The 22,683-nt window shown below is 38.0% G+C and overlaps 1 protein-coding gene across 1 annotated transcript in view; it reads right to left on the minus strand.

Moving 5' to 3' along the window:
• Positions 1-22,683, minus strand: part of LOC128011457 (plexin-A2) — a 198,170-nt gene that overhangs the window by 150,340 nt on the left and 25,147 nt on the right. The window contains exons 2-3 of the mRNA XM_052593893.1: positions 16,561-17,889; positions 7,096-7,278 (exon numbers count right to left, since the gene is read on the minus strand). Coding sequence (XP_052449853.1) covers positions 7,096-7,278; positions 16,561-17,763 — 1,386 coding nt within the window. The 5' untranslated portion in view covers positions 17,764-17,889. The remainder of the gene's footprint in view (positions 1-7,095; positions 7,279-16,560; positions 17,890-22,683) is intronic.

Below are 22,683 nucleotides of genomic sequence, written 5' to 3' on the forward strand. Positions count from 1 at the left end.
TTACTCATGTGAACATGGATCACAAAACCAGTCATAATAAAAAACATTTTGAAGTTGAGAATAAATGAGCCTTCCATTGATGTATGGTTTGCTAGGATAGGTCAATATTTGTCCGAGATACAACAATTTGAAAATCTGGAATCTGAGGGTGAACAGAACATCTAAATGTTGAGAAAATTGCCTTTAAAGTTGTAAAAATGAAGTTCTTAGCAATGCATATTACTAATCTGAAATTAAGTTTTTATATATTTAAGGCAGGGAATTTACAAAATATCTTCAATGCAACATGATCTTTACTTAATGTCCTAATGATTTTTGGCATGAAAAAAAAAATTGATAATTTTGACCCATTCAATATATTGTTGGCTCTTGCTTCAAAAATACCTGTGTGACTCATCAGATATTTAGTTAAATACTTAGCTTTATCTTATTTAACTATATTTTCTGTAATTTTCAAGAACAGACTGACTGTTGTTTATCTATTTTAAAGTATCAGTAGCTTGTGGCTTGGGAAACTAAGTTTTAAAGCAGCTTCCCCAACACTACATACTGTAACGCAGACGTACAATAGTTTCCCTTTGGGCTTTTTTACATGAGTGGAATTACCATGTAGGTCATGCAAACTACTCCTTGCATCACAGTACTTATTATACCACCAATTAGAAATAGAAGGATGTTTAATGGGGGCACGTATAATTAGCCCAGGTGCTCTTTTCAATTGCCTTTTTTTTTAGCAAACCTGAGTCACACGGTTTCCTGCAGTCCCACAGTTCACGATGCCTGTGCTCTGATTGGATTAATGTAGTACAGATCTTGTGACCATCTCAAATCAGCGCTAATCTCCCAGTGGGATAACTTTAAAGATCTAATTTTAGCATGCTGTCTTTTCCTCTCTAACAATATCAAAGAGAAAAGCAACCCTCTGGGGCCGATCGCTCCTAACGTATTCCCCCTCCTCTCAGGAAGCCCACACTCTCCCCTGAGATTTGCACTTAAAGCATGATATAAACTTAACTTCACGCCCTATAATTAATCTAACGCAATACTGCTAACAGAGGCTGTATTTTCAATAGCAAATATTGCCCGTCTTGTTCTGCTTACAAGTAAGATGTAATTTTAATATAAATGTTACGTTTTAGAACGATAGAACGGCATGTTTTCCCTCTGAATGTAAATTCACACGCTTACTAAAATAAGATGCTATCTTGACTTCTAAACAAAACGGCTGAATGGGATGTTGAATGCCACTGATTTTTTTATTCTGCTGTCCTTGCCACCCTTATCTGCCAAAATCTTGCTGAGGCGAACAGTATCAGCGCTCTGCCACCCATCAGCGCAGAGGGCAATGCCACCGGGGTAAGGTCAGGAGCCGGTAACACACACAACAATCTTATATTTTCTGACAGTGAAAGAACAACACATCAATATAGTGGTGAAAATCAAATAAAATACCAGTTGATATGACAGTAGATAATGTCATTTTGTTGTAGTATACATTTACAATATTGACCATCAAACTTTATCATTCATCAGTCATTACATTTAAATATTCAATGTTATCTGCATTGACCAAAATGCATATGCAGTTACATTCTTAGTACAAACAATTATGGTGATTTCAGAATCCTGCATGCTATTAATCAATCTCAGAGTCCAGTGCATGACTGTTAATGTTACTGACATTCAACACTCTCAACATTTCATTCACTCTAAAACAAGTACAGAAAAGGAGTGTGAAAATGACTAATGCTCGAACTGTTTAACCTACAGAAGCTTGATGAAATATGGACAATAGCACCCCCGGTCAGCTTTCATTCATTCATTCATTCAAAGGGCTTTTTCCTCAACTACAAGAGCCAATGCTGCAAGAGTCGCCATATCTGCTTTATCAGGATACAAAGAGAGAGAGAGAGAGCTCAACCAGCATGGAACTTCTGCTTGGAGGAAAGGAAGGGTACGGCAGGGGACTGTGTCGATTGAAAGGGGAATTGGTGTATGTGTGTGTGAGCGAGCAAGCAAGAGGGAGGGAGAGAGAGAAAAAGAGAAAGTGGCAATAGAGAGTGGTGGGTTTGCTCTTTGGGAAAAGAGCCAATCCAATTACAGGCAGCAGTGCAAGCCCGGTTTCTTCAGCTGAGCTAAATTTCACATTTCATCAGTCTCTTCCCTCCTCTTGCTGCCGCTGTGCTACACTTTCTCCCTCTTTCTCTCGTTCCCTTCCCCTCCTGTTGCAGGTGGAGGGCAGGAATAGGCAGATCATGCAACCGACTCCATTCTCACCCCTGTACAACAGTATATAACCTATAGAGCATCAAACTCCTGTAACGTCAACATGGCTGCAAATAGAGCTAGGTAATAGCGGAAATGATAATTTTCAAATTAATTTAAAGAGTGATATATTGATATTAGTGCTGTCATATCAAGTAAAAACTATTAATTGCAGCCAAAATAAAAGATTATGTGTACATATGCACAGAAACATGTATATTGTGTAACAATTAAAAAATAATTTATTTAATAATAATTACAATTATATAATAACATCTAAATTGCAGCATAAAGTAAAAATCTATTTATATATGATTTATATTAATTATAAATTATATATCTTAAATGTACATGTATGTGTGTATTTATATATAATAACCTAAATATACACAGTACAGAAACATATATGTAAAAAAAAAAAATCTATATATATATATATTTTTGGATCCGATTTATCGATTTGACAGCACTTTTCCATATTAAAATATGTGTTGCTATTAACATTAACTTGTTATATATATATATATATATATATATATATACAGTATATGTGTACACACACACACACACACACACACAGTATATTTACTAATACACATAGTAATTATATGTTTTAATATTTACTTGCATTAGATTAAAATTTACCTACACATATTTCAATTAGACATTTAATATATAAAAAATACCAAGCAAGCGAATCATTGAATCAGTTCTTTGTTTGATTAAATGGACAGTTGATTCATTGAAATGAACTGAACTAACAAGCTCCAGATAGAGTTTTGCTTCTGAAATCTGTATATTAAAACATCCCTCTAAAAATGTTCATACTGGCCAAGAGAGAGACTAGAGAGGATCACAAAACTACATGGTCATAAGGAAACGTCACGGCGAAAATAAAAACCGCATTTAAATCATCACAATATCCATGATACTACGTCATTTAATAACACTGCAGAACTCACAAGAATATATGGTAAATGTTCAATAAACATCCAAACTATCATCCAGCCCTAGCTGGAACACAGAAGCCAGATTCTCAGAGTTGCACAGCAGGGAAAAACGCTCATGGACACAAAACAAAGCATCTCACAAATCCCAGCTTCCTAAGCTCTCTAGGCTATTCTGTGTATTCTCCAAGAGACACACTTTCTGGGGCTGGGATAGGAACCTAACCTTTCCAAAACACACAAGCTCTCATAAGGCCGTCTCATCCTCTTCCTCGACACTGTTACGCCTTGTGCACATGTGACCGAATTCGCAGGGTTTACAGAGACACTCAGAATTTCCATCTAGGGTAATACCTCCCTAATTCCACCATAATGTTTCATTGCCCTTTCTGGCCACTAGGGCGGCGATATACACTAGCTGAGAATCTAAGCAAGCTTGAGGCAAGACAAACCTGCCACAGCAGCACTTCTAAGAGCATGACGCTGTTGGCCTAATTTAATTTCACCAACCGCGAGGAGAAAAATAACATTAATTAATAAGTCACAAAAACAGGAGGATTACAGAGAGCGAATGCCTCCGATGCCACTTCCTGATTGCGGTGCTGATTCAATTATAAATTAATTAATCAAGGCACAAAACACAATTTGGACGTTGCTGTGCTACCGGCATGAAACAAACACATGGTTTGACACTTTGACATTGTCCGTTCTCCCTTGCGTCTGGGAAGGCAGCTGTTATTTGTGTGTGTTTGTAGGGGGGCAGGTGGGAACGAGGGACAAAACCAACATTTGTAAAGCAGGTCTCTCTCTGTCTTCATCCCTTTGGTGTCTCCTGCAGCTGCTGTGGGGTGAGGACATGCCTGTTCCTGCTCGTCTAACAGGGTCTAGCCTGTCACTCAACGCTGTCGTGCCCCAACGGGGGTACGAGTCCCAAAAGCAGCTGACAGACCCCTTGTCATTTTCATAATTGCCTACTGCAGGTAGCTACGGACCACAGCAGTTCTATTAGCCACATGCTAAAATGTCAACACTTACTGAAATGGCTGCTCAATAAAGGGCAAACATTTTGAGCTGCACAAATAGATCTGTAAAGTCAACATGAAATCAAAATAGAGGCCAGTTATTTTCTCAAAACACTTATTGGATCAATCGTGCACATTTCAGTTCATGTTTATGTTGGTATTGTTACTGTTAAGTAATTATTATTTTTTTAATCAGTTTCAGTAATTGAGATAAAGATAATATATGTATGTATATATATATACAGTATTGTTCAAAATAATAGCAGTACAATGTGACTAACCAGATTAATCAAGGTTTTTAGTATATTTTTTATTGCTACGTGGCAAACAAGTTACCAGTAGGTTCAGTAGATTGTCAGAAAACAAACAAGACCCAGCATTCATGATATGCACGCTCTTAAGGCTGTGCAATTGGGCAATTAGTTGAAAGGGGTGTGTTCAAAAAAATAGCAGTGTCTACCTTTGACTGTACAAACTCAAAACTATTTTGTACAAACATTTTTTTTTTTCTGGGATTTAGCAATCCTGTGAATCACTAAACTAATATTTAGTTGTATGACCACAGTTTTTTAAAACTGCTTGACATCTGTGTGGCATGGAGTCAACCAACTTGTGGCACCTCTCAGCTGTTATTCCACTCCATGATTCTTTAACAACATTCCACAATTCATTCACATTTCTTGGTTTTGCTTCAGAAACAGCATTTTTGATATCACCCCACAAGTTCTCAATTGGATTAAGGTCTGGAGATTGGGCTGGCCACTCCATAACATTAATTTTGTTGGTTTGGAACCAAGACTTTGCCCGTTTACTAGTGTGTTTTGGGTCATTGTCTTGTTGAAACAACCATTTCAAGGGCATGTCCTCTTCAGCATAGGGCAACATGACCTCTTCAAGTATTTTAACATATGCAAACTGATCCATGATCCCTGGTATGCGATAAATAGGCCCAACACCATAGTAGGAGAAACATGCCCATATCATGATGCTTGCACCTCCATGCTTCACTGTCTTCACTGTGTACTGTGGCTTGAATTCAGAGTTTGGGGGTCGTCTCACAAACTGCCTGTGGCCCTTGGACCCAAAAAGAACAATTTTACTCTCATCAGTCCACAAAATGTTCCTCCATTTCTCTTTAGGCCAGTTGATGTGTTCTTTGGCAAATTGTAACCTCTTCTGCATAAGCCTTTTTTTTAACAGAGGGACTTTGCGGGGGATTCTTGAAAATAGATTAGCTTCACACAGACGTCTTCTAACTGTCACAGTACTTACAGGTAACTCCAGACTGTCTTTGATCATCCTGGAGGTGATCATTGGCTGAGCCTTTGCCATTCTGGTTATTCTTCTATCCATTTTGATGGTTGTCTTCCGTTTTCTTCCACGTCTCTCTGGTTTTGCTCTCCATTTTAAGGCATTGGAGATCATTTTAGCTGAACAGCCTATCATTTTTTGCACCTCTTTATAGGTTTTCCCCTCTCTAATCAACTTTTTAATCAAAGTACGCTGTTCTTCTGAACAATGTCTTGAACGACCCATTTTCCTCAGCTTTCAAATGCATGTTCAACAAGTGTTGGCTTCATCCTTAAATAGGGGCCACCTGATTTACACCTGTTTCTTCACAAAATTGATGACCTCAGTGATTGAATGCCACACTGCTATTTTTTTGAACACATCCCTTTCAACTAATTCAACTAATTGCCCAATTGCACAGCCTTAAGAGCGTGCATATCATGAATGCTGGGTCTCATTTTTTTTCTGAGAATCTACTGAACCTACTGGTAACTTGTTTGCCACGTAGCAATAAAAAAATATACGAAAAACCTTGATTATTCTGGTTAGTCACATTGCACTGCTATTATTTTGAACAATACTGTATATATATATATATATATATATATATATATATATTGCCAACGTGAAAAATTTATAGAATATTCAAATGAAAATATAAAAACAAAAGATCATAAACATTTTTTAATAAATACTCTAAAATATATAAAAAATACAAAAAATAAAACTGGTTTATGTAGGGAAAAAAAAAGTCTAATCTTTAATCAAAAAGGAGAAATTGTCTCTGCATCAAAAACTATTTTTCTTTTTGGCTGCCGACATCTAGAGCAGAAATTAATCTATCCAATTAGCTAAAAATTTATTTAGTTTTTGTTTTAGGGTTATGTCGTACCATAGGTAACAAAATTTTATCAAAAGTTTTAGATAAATAAAATTAAGACACAACTACATCTGTTTCTTGTTAAATATATTAAATCTAATGGGTAGTGAAAAGCATTTCATGTTTAATTAATGAATAAAAGTTGAGCAATGGTTTCTTGTCTATCACAGCTATTACCAACCAAAAACGTGTGTTTGCCATTTAACACCACATTTTTTCTTTATGCCCTTTATCTGAAAGATATTATAATTACACATATGATAACCCTAACAGTGTCTGGCCTCTTGTGTCTTACTGGTTTGACTGAGAAGACATTCTATTAAAATTAATATACTAGGGAGGCAGACAGGAACCCCTGAGGTCGCTTTAAGCTGCCCATTATGGTCGGGAAAGTGAACAGAACCAGAAGAATCCTACAAAAAGGTATTAAATATTTAGTCAAGAAGTTTCTGGTTCCCCCTTTTCCATCCATACTTTTAAATGAGGCCAGTAGAGCAGTTCAAGGCAGTGCTCCAGAAGACACCATTAATAACTAAAGTGACACACTGTTTGCGAACAAACACGTTTGCCTGTATCTGAGGTGAAAGGTCCACAACTTCTCCACTTAACTCAAACATGTCCAATACTGTACACATCTCAGCTTATCAGAGGCACAGCGTTCCAAAAAACAAGACCTGCACTCAAGACTCACCTTCTTCAGCCGTCCACTCTTGGTGCCGACGAAAGCCACACAGTAGCCATTATAGACGTAGGAGGTCACCGAGGTCATGCGATCACGGCTTTCCGTATAAAGCGTGTGTCCGGTCACCAGCTGAGAGCCGCCAAGGGGCTGGTTGATGTCCAAACCGCAGAAGGAGTCATCAATAGGGACGGGCTACAGGAGGAGAAAGGTCAACAGAGAGTCAGCAGTTTGCTTTGAATCAAAAAGTCAAGGTCAGTTCGGTTGTTTATACAGACATCAGTGGGAGGGTGAAAAGGTTGCACTGTTTTTAATACAGCGAAGCACTTTGTAAGCAAATCACATTAACCGATCCAATCAGCTGGTTGCTTTGTTGTCAAGTGAAGTGGAATTAGAGAACACTAAAGGTCGATGGGCATCATTTTTGGTACAAAAAAGTACAGTAAGACAAAACTGTACATTTTTACAAACTATCACAAAAAAATACTAAAATTCTATGCTGTGAAGTTCTGTCATTTTTTATTTAATTTTTTATTCACACTGTTTACTGTCTACAGGAAAATAAATAAATGTAGTTATGTAGAGTTATTGTTAGTATACATACACAAGCTTAAAAGGTTGTTTTTTTTTCAGCAAGGACGCATTTCTTTAGGATGATTTCTGAAGGATAGTGTTACACTAAGCGCGTTTCCATTACAGATTTGCGCAAGACTTTGGCGATATTTTATAAATGTCAATAAAAAAAAAAAAATATTGCGAAATGACGCGAATCCATTAACCAATATTATGCGACTAAAACTTAAACTTTTACCTCCCGCAATAAGTCATGGAAACGGATTTTGATGGATTTGGGCTATATTTATTCAAAGGAGGCGTATGCGTGTAACTTTGCAGAAGCAGCACAGAGAGCCGCTTCAGAAACGTGCACGGCGCAGCTGGAATAAACACAATTTATTATTGACTAGAGTGGCCGCGATCACCTTCAGTGACCGTAACAGAGCCACACTGCACCGCAGACGTATGCAATGTAAACTGTCTGAGCATTAATGGTAGGGAGAGCCCCAAGTGTTTCTTGGAAGGTTATAGTACAATGAAGAATGATTGTCTAGCTGTTTACATACACCATGTTACATTTAAATGAAATATTTTATTTGTATTTTTTTAATTACCTGAAAAACCACCTCATGCAAGCATAACATTTTTTGGAAATTCATATCTGCCATTACAGGAATAAATGTAATTTTTTTTTTTTTTTTATCAAATAATTTCAGCCTTAGTTAGCGTAAGATACTTTAAAAGCATTTAAAAACTCTTACTGAACCCAAACTTTTGTACAGTACTTTTCATTCACTATGAATTTTTCCAAGCATGAAAATCACTATTTAAAAATTCTCTGACATTTGCAGGTTTTACAGTTAGCCTGGGATTCAGTTTTACTAGTGTATCACACTATCAAGTGACACCCAACCAGCTGGAAGCTTGGGTTTGTAGAGCAGACCAGACCAGAAACTACTGACTCTCGTTCAGTTTCTGAGGGTAGACAGTAACCGGACCATTGAGTGTGGTTTCCCTAGCCAGACACTTGGTTTTCTGTTCAGCTGGGCAGACATGTTCCCGCTCTGCTCCGGCGAGTCCTGCCGTGCTCTCTGACTGTTTATTACCCTGTGCTATGAGAATAGTGTAGCTCAGCCCGGCTGGGGATGAAAGCACATTCACACACACTTACACACCACACCAGCCGAAAACAACACCTATACAGATGATTTATATGATCTAGTCATCTAGTGTTTTTATAAGTTCAGACACTTATGTTGCTGGGGTTTTTATTAATACTTGTAAACTATAACTGTTTTCTTTTTCTTAAATATTTATTTTTAACCTGATAACTGTCACTCACGTTTTTGAAGATAGACTTGAATGTGCATGATACAAACCTAAATTTTTATATTTCATGACTGAAAATATTATTAAAATATGATTTTGATGTGCCATTTACATGGTAATGCAATGTCTGATTTTAAAATGGGTTTTAAAGGATGAATTTTGAGATTTTATGTTTTCAAGTGATATATAGCTTCTGATGATTTCTAAAATGTGATAGAGAAAAAGGCAACAAGGAAGTCTTATTTTTAAACAAAGGTCAAAACTCCTTTTGTAATGTAGATTTCTGAGGGTGCACTCTTGTCATAAATTGATCTATTACTTTTCCTACATAATTTTTAACAAAATATATTGGTATAATATATATTTGGGAGTCTTAGACCTTTCGAACGATATATAGTTTGTCAAGATTAGATTAAATTTGATTGTAATATAGTATAGTCAACGTAGGCGTCCCGTATACGGGACGGGGTGACATTTAACAGGTTAATATATATATATATATATATATATATATTTTTTTTTTTTTTTTTTTTTATATTAAAAATATATATTTAAGAAAAAGAAAACAGTTATAGTTATATATTTATATATATATATATATATATATATATATATATATATATATATATATATATATATATATATATATATATATATATATATATATATCGTTTACAAAACCTTTTCTGCTGTGCTGCCTTTATTTCTGCTATGTTTTTTTTTTTATTGTCTCTCAGTTCTTGTGTCATTTCCAGTGATGTAGTTGTTTACACTAACAAGTTAATGTAAATATGATTATCGTAATATTTTATTGTGCAATTTCAATTGTTATATTTTTACAATTTAAACAACAGAGTAAAAATTATTATTTATTGTTTGTATGGGATACATACTGTATAATGATAGCTACTAGTCTTAGCATGATAAAGACTAAAGATTTGGAAATGGCATTACTGGAAATGACTGAAAATGCACAGAGATCTCTAGTTCTCCATATATATCAATTTTTACACTGTTAGTAGATATATAATAATAAACTTTATTTCCAGACCCAGAGGGATCCATAGTACAATACAAAAACACATACATAGAAAAAAAAAAAAAAAAAAAATTAAAAAAAAAAACACAATTAATAAATATACAAGAAGTAAAATTAACCCTCCACAGTGTTCAGTGTCTAGCATACAGACATGTACACCATTGGTTCCACAGTCTGGACGAAAATCTTACAGAACTTCGTCTAGGGTTAGCCAACACAGCAATTAGATAATTTTTTGACTCAGACACCCTACCCATAAATCTAAACATTAAGTTACGCAAGACTGCAGCACAGGTAGGTACCCCAGCACTAACAAACATATGGCTTGCACTGGAGTCTCTTGGGACTCTTAGCAGCAGCCTCATGCTGTCATTATAAGCCACTGTAAGCTTTCTAATGCTATCTTGCTTATAACGGCACCAAAGATAGGCAGTATACATCGGTGTACAGTATGTTCTAAAGAGTGAAATCTTCACAGGGACAGAGCACATACTAAACTTACGACACAACATGTTCGCTTGCACATACAGCTTACGACGCTGCCTATAAATATCCTTGTCATCAGACAGGTCATTTGCAATAATATGGCCAAGATATGTAATATCTGTGCATACATCAAGTACAGTACCAGATAGATAAAAATCAGGAAAATGAGAATGTTTATCATCTCTACTTCTTATAGTCATAATTTTACTCTTTTTTGGATTATACTTTATATCAAAATCTACCCCATACTGTGTGCATAGTCTCAAAAGCTGTTGTATACCAGCACTATATGGGCTAAAAATGAGCATCAGCGTACATAAGGTGATTAATTAGTGAGTCACCAACCCTACAACCTGTACCACAAGCATTTAAAATCATAGACAAATCATTCATATACACATTAAAAAGAAAAGGAGACAGAATTCCACCCTGTCGAACCCCATTGGTCACTTTAAAGGGAGCCGTTGTTACACTCCCCCATTTAACTCTCATTGTCTGATGAGAATACCAATAGACCAAGATTCTAATCAAAAAACCAGGGACCCCACTTTTAATCAATTTTAAAAACAATTTTTGATGATTAACACGGTCAAATGCTTTAGAGGCATCAATGAAGCACAAGAACATTGTGGAATTTTGTTTATTATATCTATCTAAAATTTCCTTTAGTGCAAAAATACATAAATCAGTACCATGCTTACGTTTAAAACCAAATTGATTATCCGTAGACAGGACGTACCTCTCAAGTCTAAACAGAACAACTGTCTCCAATACTTTTGACATAACACTGGCCAAAGCTATTGGCCTATAGTTATCTGAGCTATTCAGCTTCCCCACTTTATCCTTGATAACAGGTACCAGCTCAACAGACAGCATAGAATCAGGTAACTCCCCATGTACAAAAAACCCTGTGTAGCACATAGCCACCAGAGGACACAGTTTCTTACTGGCAAGTTTAAGATGTTCAGCTGTAATATGATCCGGACCACATGCCTTATTATCCCTTAGCTTCAATATTGCTTCATGGATTTCAGAAGAAGTAATAACAACATCATCATTATACTCCACATTATCCACCACAAACAGATTACTTTTTACAAAGTTTAGTAGTTCACAATAATGTTTCCGCCATAACTGTGAAATTTCATCAGGACCACTCACACCATCTATATTAGACGGAAGAGATATTTTGCAATTATTAATAGTTTTAATTTCTTTCCAGAAATCATTAACATTATTATTTTGCAGCTTCCATGCCAGTGAATCAGACCTCATAATGTTTTCATTTCTTTTAATATAGCGAAGTGCACATTTAAATCTGGCATTAGTGCTTTTTTTTGTTTCAAACAAAGGGCCATGCCTACTTTTGCCTGACTCAGCCCATTTTTTAAAAGCATTACGGGCCTCTACATGAAGCTCTTCTACGTATTCCTTCCACCCTGGCTTAACAATACACAAGTTTTTCCTAGGTTTATATAGAGGCCTACTCGAAATACTGAGAGACTCCACAATAGCTTCATACAGAGAACATAAAGCCTTACAGTGTTGGACATTCTTACAATTCATATCCCGACACAATAAGGCATCATTTGGGACCTCAATATTGGCCAACAAAGCATCTGAATGATCCACATATCTATTAAGATCCCGCTTAGAGATTTTTGACCAATTTATTTTCTCTACATCAATGCCATTGTCCACAGGCAACAACACCGGTATAGTGCCCGTGTTCAGCACCACGAAAAAAGGTATATGGTCCGTAGTAGCCAGATCATACTCAATCTTCATTATGTCAATGGAGTCATGGGCATCCACTGTACAAAGGCAGTGATCTAGCCAGGAAGTAGAGTGCCAGGCCTCACTGATATAAGTATAACTATCATTTGGCAATAGTACCTTACTAGATAAAATTAATCCACTGTCTGTACAAAACTGCAATAAATGATTACCAAATGTAGAGTTTGCATCAGTAATATCAGCATTCATGTCACCTAAAACATATATACAGGTGGATGAATTATCCTGAATAAAAGACATAATGAATGCCAATCTACTGAGGTACTCATCCTCATTAAATATGCACTCATATGGCATATAAACATTCAAAATTATTATCTTCCTGTCATTACAACACAGCTCAATACCAATGGCCCAATCAACTCCCAATCTTATAACACTGACCAACTGATCATATTTTTTATTCCACAACGTAGCAACCCCCCCAGGAATTCTCCCCCGGACAACTTTAGCACTTAAGTCTGTTGTTGATTCACCCGCTCCATGAAAGTTACTATGCAGGGAATTTAATCCATCCAGTTCTTGTTTAGCAAGGAACGTCTCCTGGACACACAAAATGTCACATCTCTCCATCAATTTGTCCACAACGACACGGCGTGATTTATCAGTATCACTGTGGCCAACACGCAGTCCGCGCGCATTATAAGACGCAACACTAATGTTCATATTGATTAATTAATTACATAGCAGCAACTGCAGACTTACTCCCGTGTGGAGCTACAAGTGTACCACCCCGCTCATTGCCCAAGACTTTGGAGCCACGGGCCTCATAATAGCGGCGAACATAAGTCCCGTCGGGCCAGAGTTTTGGATTGTATATATCAGCAACATTGTTACATTCAGCAGTAATGTGAAACGAGCCATACCTGCTATGGGCCGTCTCAATCTTCCGACACGTCACTATTCCATTCATATACACAGGTCAGATTGTAAAATGCTTTTTCAAAGGGCCCAAACAAACCCATATTTTCCCCCTCGTTGATCTCTATTGCTCTCCCACTGCATCTCATCCTCTCTCTCAGACGCACAGATACACACCAACTTAAAGCTTGTAAACATTTACAATGTAATGGGAGGGTCTATGGCCCATTTTTCTTGTCGCATGCATGCATGGGCCACTATCAATCCCCATTTGAGTTTGGGAGGCGAGTTACAACACTCGGCGGCGTTTAGATTCAGGTCATCGGAGTTTGTGACTGACACTGGCCTCAAAGTGCCATGTAGAGTAAGAGAGATGGATACTGTGCGCTCGGTCATGATGCTGAACGCAGCACTGCTCGTCCCCAACACTCCGTAGCCCTTTAATATCATCCTGCTCGACTACAGGCTCAAGCTATAAAATCTTTACTGCATCCCAGCCTTTCACAAGCTGGGGGATGGCAATAAAGCAAGGATGTAAATGCCTCGAACTCGGCAGTTCTCGTTCCAGCCCTTCTTCCTCGTGTTTTCTTTTATTTTCCAGTCCAAAAATAACTGCCTTGGAGATCTTCAGATCTATACCTCAAAAACAGTTGGCTTTTGACTACATTATTTTGATGTTTGTGTGCAAAGTCCTTTTTAAGTCTGTCCACTCTGCATTCATCTTGGAAATGCCCTAGGGCAGCTATGTTCTAGTCTTGCAAGTATTATGCTAATTTACAGAAAATGATTCATTCTACATTTATACATCAATGGGAAAAGACCAAAATTTAGAAAATTGTTTTCCGGTCCTATATTGTAATAGCAATCAATCACAAATGAAATCTGGCCAAGATGGCATCATAAATTTTGCAACTTTAAATATATCAGTTTGATTTGAGCTAATGTAGCAGAAGTTATAGGCCTATTTCTACATGCATAAAATTGAATAACCACTCAATATGATAAATGATTCATTTTTATCGATTACTACATTCTAAATTTTGTTCAGTTACAGAGGGAAAACAGTAATCGGAGCATGTAAAACAATAACAACACAACACAACGAAACAAAAACACAAAACAAACAAACAATAAAGCACAAAACAAACAAAACACAAACAAAAAATTCAAGACAATACACAAACAAAACAACAACAAAAAAAACACTGCTTTTGAACATTCAGCATATTTTTTATTTATTTTTTTATTTTTTTTATGTGCCTTTTGTTTAGAATCTATATAAAGTGTCTGATTCGATGTTCAAACGGCAACCATTATGCTTATCACTGGAACCCATTTCCCTTAACTGCTGTTTCAGGTAGGGGGTTATTTTCCCATACACAAATCAAAAAAGGGTCATCCCTTTGGAAGCCAGCTGATAAATAGAATGTCCTCCTTAGATCACTGTTGAAACTGGCACTGCGATAGGCTTGATCAGGCAGCCTGATGAAACGTAACACCGGCTGAATGAGTGAATAGCATCAAAGGGCTGGATCTGAAGCAGCAAGCAGGTTGGCCAGGCAGGAAGGCAGTTGCAAGCTGGGCTCTGTGATAAATCTTTCATTCGGAATTCTCAGCATATGACTTCTCTTCCTCCTTCGAGTCACCCTGTGTGTCTCTAAGTTTCACTTTCTCTGTAATTCATTGGACATTGGAGCCGAAGGAACTATACTGAAGCCTGCATAGAGGCCATGTTTCCAGTGATCAAAAATAGCCTAAAATAACTGACAGGAAATTAAACAAAAACATCTTGGTAGGGGATTTCTAGCAGTATTTCTTTTAGGTAAAATGAGCTTGAATAGCAAACGAAAAAGTCTGAGGAGGATTATTTCACTGTAAAAATATTTTCATGCTCCTACTGGTCATGAAAAGGGAGTAAAAAAAAAGCTTTGTGGCAGCAAGAGGGTGATGAGTTGTGGCGATTTGTGTGGGCTCACAGAATTCTTGCTAAAAAATAAAAATCTACCTGCATAAAACCTTAGATTTACTGAACGGCATCGACTGAGGAGTTTTAAAGAACATATATCTTCAGACCTCCTCCTAATACCAGGATTCCTCTAGTACCAGGAGAAAAGACGCAGGAGGTTTCTTGTGCAATGTTTTTAATGAGGCCTAGAAAAACATGGAGGAGGGCTGGCTGACATCATAAGCCACTGACAGCCCCCCTGGGGTCAGACAGGGGATGCTCTAGGGTCCTTAATGGGGCCAGAGTGGAGTCTGCTACTATGAAGACCACCCTGCTCAGACACTCAATAATGTTTTCCTCAGAGTGACAATCACCTCTGACATCATGCTAATGGCGAATTTACTGAAGCTAATAAAGGATGCCCTGGAGAAAACCACGTAGCAATAGTTTTTATTAAGACTCTCTCTTAAAATTCAAGCACACACATTGCAAAACAATCACCAACAGCCATAAAAACATACACACATTCATATATATTTATATTAGCATCGACACACCAGCTGTCAATGTGATAACCTGTAAATAAACATATGCACAGAGAATTTTTAGTGCCTCTAATTCAGTTTGTTTACACCCCCAGCTAAACAGTAAAAATTCAGAGGACTGTGGTCTTTTGGGAGCAAGACGAGTAAAGAACAACGAAAACACTTGAGTAATTTCATGTGGTCTTCTAAGTGACTTTCTGTCACATCCTCCTTTTTGGACGAATTTAGGAATGTTTAAAACTACATATTTTTTAAATGAATGGTAAGTAAGCCCTGAACAATTAATATGGTTCTAGATTTACTTGCATTTCATTACATTTTTAAGGAGTGTCTGCATAGGGTTAGAACACTGAAAAGATTGGACTAAAAATCATTTTATGGAATTTGTTGGGGTGTGCTTTCATACTTAACTAACTACTAACTCTAACCATGTCTGACATTCAATCCTGTAGGTTGAGGGGTCAACAGGATTGCTTGGATAATATCCTGTTACACTCATAAGAATGAAAAATGGATATGCAAGAACACTAACCAGCAACATAAACATTATGATGCAGATCCTATCTTCATTCCAAAGAAAACATAAAATTAGTAACAAATCCACATCTGACTTTATTGATTTACTGAGATTTTCTAGTGAGCAGAAGCAGGCATGGGAACTGTCAGTTTCATGGAGGGCAAAAATTTAAATTGCACCAAGAGAACAACATTCAAAGGCAGATAACTCGGAATAAAGCTCTTAAATTATACAAGCACACAACAAGCTCAATTAAAAAATAGTAGGCTACAATTTGGAAAGAGCTTCCTTGATTAGGGTTTCAGATACTACATCTAACAAGGCTTCACATTCAAAGCTGGTTTAACAAGCTAATTAGTAAGCAAGTTGTTGTGGCTAGTAATAGCAAAAAAAGGTTTCTTACTGCTTTGGTACAAGGTACATCCTTTCCCAACAGCCAGTTGAGCTCCAAGTTCCCCTCTCCTTGATAGCAGGACTGCATACGCTCCTTGATCTGTGCATTGATGTCCCGGATGCTGAAGACGCAGAGGGCCGAGTCGTCAGGTGGATGAAGGTACTGTTTTTGACCTTTGGAAAAGATAGCAAAGAGCACATCGTCTTGGGCACTTATGTTGAGGGATGCTGCAAGCACTCGTCCAGGTTTGCCCAAGTAGGCTGCTTGTAGAAGGCGGTACTCAATTCTGTTTCGGACACAACCAATAGGCAATGACACATAGGAGTGGAATTTGTGGTCATCTTTGCAAAGCCGGACGATTCGAGAGGTATAAAACAGGTCGTTTGAGGGCCCGCTGGAAGACATGCTGTTCTCAGGCGTCTCGGGTTGCACGGTCAGGAAGTAGACGAAGTTGCCACTGGCAAAACCATAGATGTAGTAGATGTCGAAATGAGAGACCAATGCCAAGGTATCGGAGGGAATCTTGATGAGTGATGAAACAAAGTCAGTGTGTAACTCATAGTCCAGCATAGCTGAAGACTCCGGGTCAAGAGGAAGCTTCCTACTTGAGATGGTTGGAAAGTAGTCTTGCTTCCCATCCACAGCTGTACCAATGAAGAGGGTCCCATCCTTACCCTGTGAGGGGACAATCACTCCATACATGGTGCCAGTCTGGTTGACACTGGAGAGGTAGTGCTCTTTTTTGTGAGAGGGCTCCACCAGGATGAAGAGGTCGTCCAACCGTAGCAGTTTGCAGACACCTTGGTAGAGGCTTCCGCAGGCAAGTAGTCGGTTCTGAGAGTAGTCGATGAGTAAGAGTTTGTTGATGTTGTTGGTAGAAACCAGAGGTTCAGTGCAAGGCTGAACGATAAGTGGAGGGTAGCAGGCCTTGTTGTCATCTTCTGGACCAGTATCATGGGATACTAGGAGTGTCAGGTTGCCTGCTAATTGGTAGACTCGGTTGACAGCACCAATGTAGAGTGCTCCTGTCTTCTTGTGAACCGTCATGTGGTTGAAGGCCCATTCTCGTCGCTCAGGGTGAAATGTTGTAAAGGACTGTTCACAGGACACTTCAGGCAAGATTAAGACTAACAACCACCACATAAAGGACAATTTGGAAAAACATCCAGGGTTTTGTTTCAAAGTCCTCTTTGAATCCCGCTGTCCCTCCATGGTCCTAGGGACCCGTCAGGTTAGAAAATTAAGAGTTTAAAGAAGTATCAGAAAGCTTAACAGTCGTCCTCGTAGTCTGTAGGCTAACTATGTGGTCCAGCGCCCCACCACAGTCTTCACATTTTTCTGAAAGAGAGAAGATCAAGAGTAATGAGTACATAAATCAGCATCAGAAAATCTAAACTTGCAAAAGGAAACAGACAATAGAAATTGCAGTTCATTCACTAAACCAAGGCCCTCCTTCAAAAAAATGTGTCTACTAACCCAAGAGGGGGGTGGCTTTTCTAAGTGACAATGGCAGGAAAAGTTTATCTTCACTTTCCAAAGGAGGTGTTGGGCAGGATTACACAAAGCAGGAAGGTGAAGCACATCGTAACAACGTAAATTAGCATTGACCAGAGTTGCTGGTTCTCTGAAACATCAGTTTGTAAGAACAGCATTCAGTCAGAGGTCTCTAGAGTAACATCTGTTTTGTCAATTACAAGATCTAACATCAAAAAAAAGAAAGATGTCTGAATAGGTCTGACAAATCGTTTTAGAAGCATTCTTCTTTTAGCTGCAGAACCATTTCATGTTTTGAGTAATGCATTTATGTCAACAACAAAAAACTTAAGAGCTTTCTTTTATGACAAATTTTAACATCACCCTTTCGTTTCTTGGCATTTGCGTCTATCTTATTATCTGCACTTCCCAACCTAGCTTGTCAGTGAGAAAAGTACACAGAGGGGAAAAAAAGCAATTTATGTAATATATAATATATAGTATAGTATAGCGTAATCTCCCCCATATAATAAATCAAAAGGGGGGCCCCCTTTCTTCTGCATTTATCCCAGGGAGTTAATTATCCAATCCCCTGCACCAGGGAGGCCTGGATCTTATTACTATAACAAAGTGTGAACAAATTGGGTGCCAGTTCCATGCAGCCTGTTTCTACTATCTACTCTATAAGGGGGCTGTTTAACAGGATCTGAATCCATTAATTATTCTTTCCAATTCTGTTCGTCTGTTTTTCTCTCTTTACTTTTTTGTATCCCTTTGACACCAGTAAGTCCTGGAGGGATTAATCATTGGCACCAGAGCAATCATCCCTAAACGAATAAGGCAGCCATTAGAGATATACAATCTACACTGTCTGAACACACTAACCATATTTCCTCTCCCATTTTTTCCTTCCAATTGATTTGGATGCATTATCAGTGATAGGTGGTCCAATAGGGCTAACAAATGTAGGCAATGCCAGCACATCAGAGAATAACATATGATTAAGCAAAGCAGTCCAACAATTGTAATTAGCTAAAACATGGTGATGAGTTTAGGTGAACAGGGCTTTGTTAGTGTGCTCGAACATGTCAAGATAGAGAAGCTATTGTTTGCCACTTCGTGACTTGAATGTAGAGGCTAAAGGGACAAAGTGATCAAAAGTAAATGGCATGTGCAGAATTTTAAACAATACTTCGCTTACATATAAAGGAGTGCTAAAATCCTAGCTTAGCTGTCCTCCTAGCTCAGTTCTGAGGTGCAGTATATTAGGACAGAGTTGAAAAACTCAGTCCCAGGGTTGGTTTTGTCCTTCACGCTGCTCTTTTGTGTGACTTTGCACACGCTGGAGGTGCAAAGCACATTCCCCTGGAGGTGTTATCTGGATTCTGCAGAGCAAGCAACTTTCTGCAGCCTTCTGGCTTTTAGGCCTCACCTTCACAAGCACAATCACCTCTTTTCTCCAACTGTAAAACCATCACCTGTCTTATCTTGTGTGATTTTGCACGCTTAACCCAACCCCAACCATTTTCATCCATTTCCCTAACCCCTTTTTCCCCTGTTTCCTGCTGACTGCTGGCTCGGAGCGAGTGCGCTTCTCTCTTTTTATGTCGTAGCGACAGCTGCACTGAAGAGGCGACCGAATGGTGTAAATAACGACTGTTCAAAGTTTAGCAGCAGTGCTGTCAGAAACAGAAGCAATAGGCGCTTTGTTTATAATGCTTTGTGTTTTTTCCCCTCTTTTCTGCAACGCCTGACAGGACTCTGCTTATTATGCAGCCTGGCCAAAGAACTGAATAGAGGAGACTGATTCGCCTCTTAGCTTCCTCTTATTGTTTGAAGTCAGTCCTTTACATTTGGCTCTCGGAAGAGATTACCATGTCAATGTTTGCACCTGTGAATCACAGGTCCGTCACACCAGAGCCTATAGTGATAATGGCGCAATTTAGGCAGGTTTGTCAGAACAGGCAACTGTATTGAGGAGACAACAGCCCGGCATTTTGGCAAGAGTTGTATTTCGCCATGACAGTGATTCACAACCGTACTGTGCACCAATCGAAAGGTAACAGTTGCCTCATTAGCATATCCATTATGACCTCACAACCACAAGAGACTGCTTTTATTCCAATGTCCTGCCTCTGTCTCTGGTTTGATTTGTAGCAGAGTTGCACCTGCATTAGTAAGTCCTATAAAAAGACAGTTACTGCACTCTAGGGAATACTATTTTAATAATTTAATTAAAATATGTAAAAAAAATATATATAAATACATTAAATGCAATAATAATTAATATATAAAAATTTAATCATTTTACCATGATTTGGCAGATTTTGCCTCCCAAAAAACAGCCAGAGCTTACTACAATTTGGAAATCGAGTATACTTTACCACAGGTACAATTTGGATTTAAAGCACTTGATTTCTAACAAAGAACCCATCACTGACTGTTATTTCAGTTCCATCTGACTGAGCATCAGCACATGGTTCCACGGAATGTCGTTTTATCATGTGAAAATCCATCCCTGGGTTATAATCCTCTCATCACATTTACATTAAACTGACCTCCGGGATACAATGCTGTTCAGATGGGATCCAAACTTAGCACCACTAATCTCTCATGAACCATGGCGAATTCGAGGCTATGCTTCTAAAAGATTCCTCTGCTGAAATGTGCACAGGCACAGAGCTGATTTTTCAGGCCACACTGGTATATTTTACACTGCGGTATCCAACTGGATAAAGCTCCAAAAAGGGGGTCATGGAATTTTCTTGTGCGTTATATCCGAATACACGGCCTTGGATTTCAATGCGGGGCTAAATGTGAGTGTACAGACTGAACGAACAGGAAAACCGCTGCATTCCAGTCAGCACTGAGGCTGTGATTACTGTACAGGAAAACTGTTGTTTTCCTTAACGAACACTAAGGCAAAACAAACCACATGTCAGTGCTGTATAAACACACAGTGGCCTTGACTAACTCTATGCAGTTTTCTCATCTATAGAGTATGTGCTAATATAATGATCAGATTCCTGCCAGGGACATTGCGGTAGCTTCCTAATCTATGGAAGTACGAGCCATACTTTATATTAGCGTTGGCATAAAGACATCAGAATTGGTTTGGGGATAAAAGAGTACTGCTAGGTTTTGATTCATTGGAGACTCTACCCACAAGTCAAAGCACAGGCGAACCGTTTCAGTGGACAGAAGGGTAATTTTAAGCTCTGAGGGCTGATCTCTGTATAGAGAACCCCGCTCATACGAGTGCAAAGCGAACCCCCTCCTGCCTCCCCGTGTGCCGTGACATATTTTCCCTCCTTTTATAAGCTACTTAACAATAAAACCAAAGTTGTTTGATCTTTTTAATTCATATTTACAGCTATTGTACTGCTTCAGATAAAGAACCTAAACCAGAATCCCGTTATGGCGGAAAATCCTATTAATTGTTGTGCAACAGGAAAAAAAAAATGACACTTTGGAATTTCATGCCTGGGATTAATCCATCATTCCTAATAACAACTAATCTTTGAGCATGTAATCTAGATGGTTAAATAAATACCAAAAATCATACTGGCACAGAAATGAAAGATATTAAGCAGACAAAATCAAGCAGCAAGGAAAAAGAAATCGAAGTTTGAAAAGTTGCTGCATTTGAAAAGGCTGATCCCTTGGCAGCGAAGAGTCTTATCTCTGTTGCCATTTTTTTAGCAGGTTAAAAATAGAAAGTCTAATTTTCCTTGAGGGAAGCAGCACTTTGTGAGAGTGCGTCTAAAAACGATTAGTAGGAGAGGTTAGTCCATTAGTCTTTATTTCTTCCCTGACATTCTCTGGTGGTGATAATGAGAGGCTTTGTGAGAGCAGGGTGTCGTGGCAGTGTAGTGATATTTATAATTTCTTTTGTCTCTGCGGGAGCTCCGGCTGCGGCAGTAATGGCTGCTTCTCGCTCTGTGCCAGCTCCCACTGCTGAGCGCATCCATTCTCCCATAGGGAAATGACACAGTGTGAAGTAGGGACAGATTACACTCTCACTGACCACATGGCTTCCTGTTGGTCTTCTCTCGCCTACTCAGGCACTTTTGTATTCTTCTTCCATGGAACTATTGGCCGGGTATTGGGAAAAAAAAAACAAGACTTTGAGTCCAAATTGCTAAATTACTAGCAGAAAAGCAAACAGCAAATGTATTCATTTACTTTTATTCAAAGTAAGCATGAAATCAAAATGGACCCTATTTATTTTCTAAACACACGTTTCTGGTCTTATTGTGAACGTTTTATTAGTGCATTTTATTATTAAATTATTATGAAGTTGTATTTTGCAACCTTTTATCCAAATGTAAATACTTGCTTTGCCTCTGAAGTAACCTCTGAAGAAGTTGTTCCCTCCAACTATCAAACTAAATAAAATAAAACAATAAACAAAACTAATAATAAAAAAAGCTAAATAAAATACAGAACAAAACAGAACAAACAAACCATTACACCCCCCTCCCCCCAAAACAAAACAAAAAGAAAGACAAATAAAATGTATTTAAATAAATTAAAAGTAAATAAAAAAGCAACAGAGATCACTTTGAACTATGTAATCTATTACTTGTGGAATAAAGTTTTTTTTTTTTTTTTTTTCGCAGGATGTTTTTTGTCACTTGTGAACAAAAACATTGAGTA

This window comes from Carassius gibelio, chromosome B23, assembly GCF_023724105.1.
Source record: "Carassius gibelio isolate Cgi1373 ecotype wild population from Czech Republic chromosome B23, carGib1.2-hapl.c, whole genome shotgun sequence".
NCBI classification, from domain to species: domain Eukaryota; kingdom Metazoa; phylum Chordata; class Actinopteri; order Cypriniformes; family Cyprinidae; genus Carassius; species Carassius gibelio.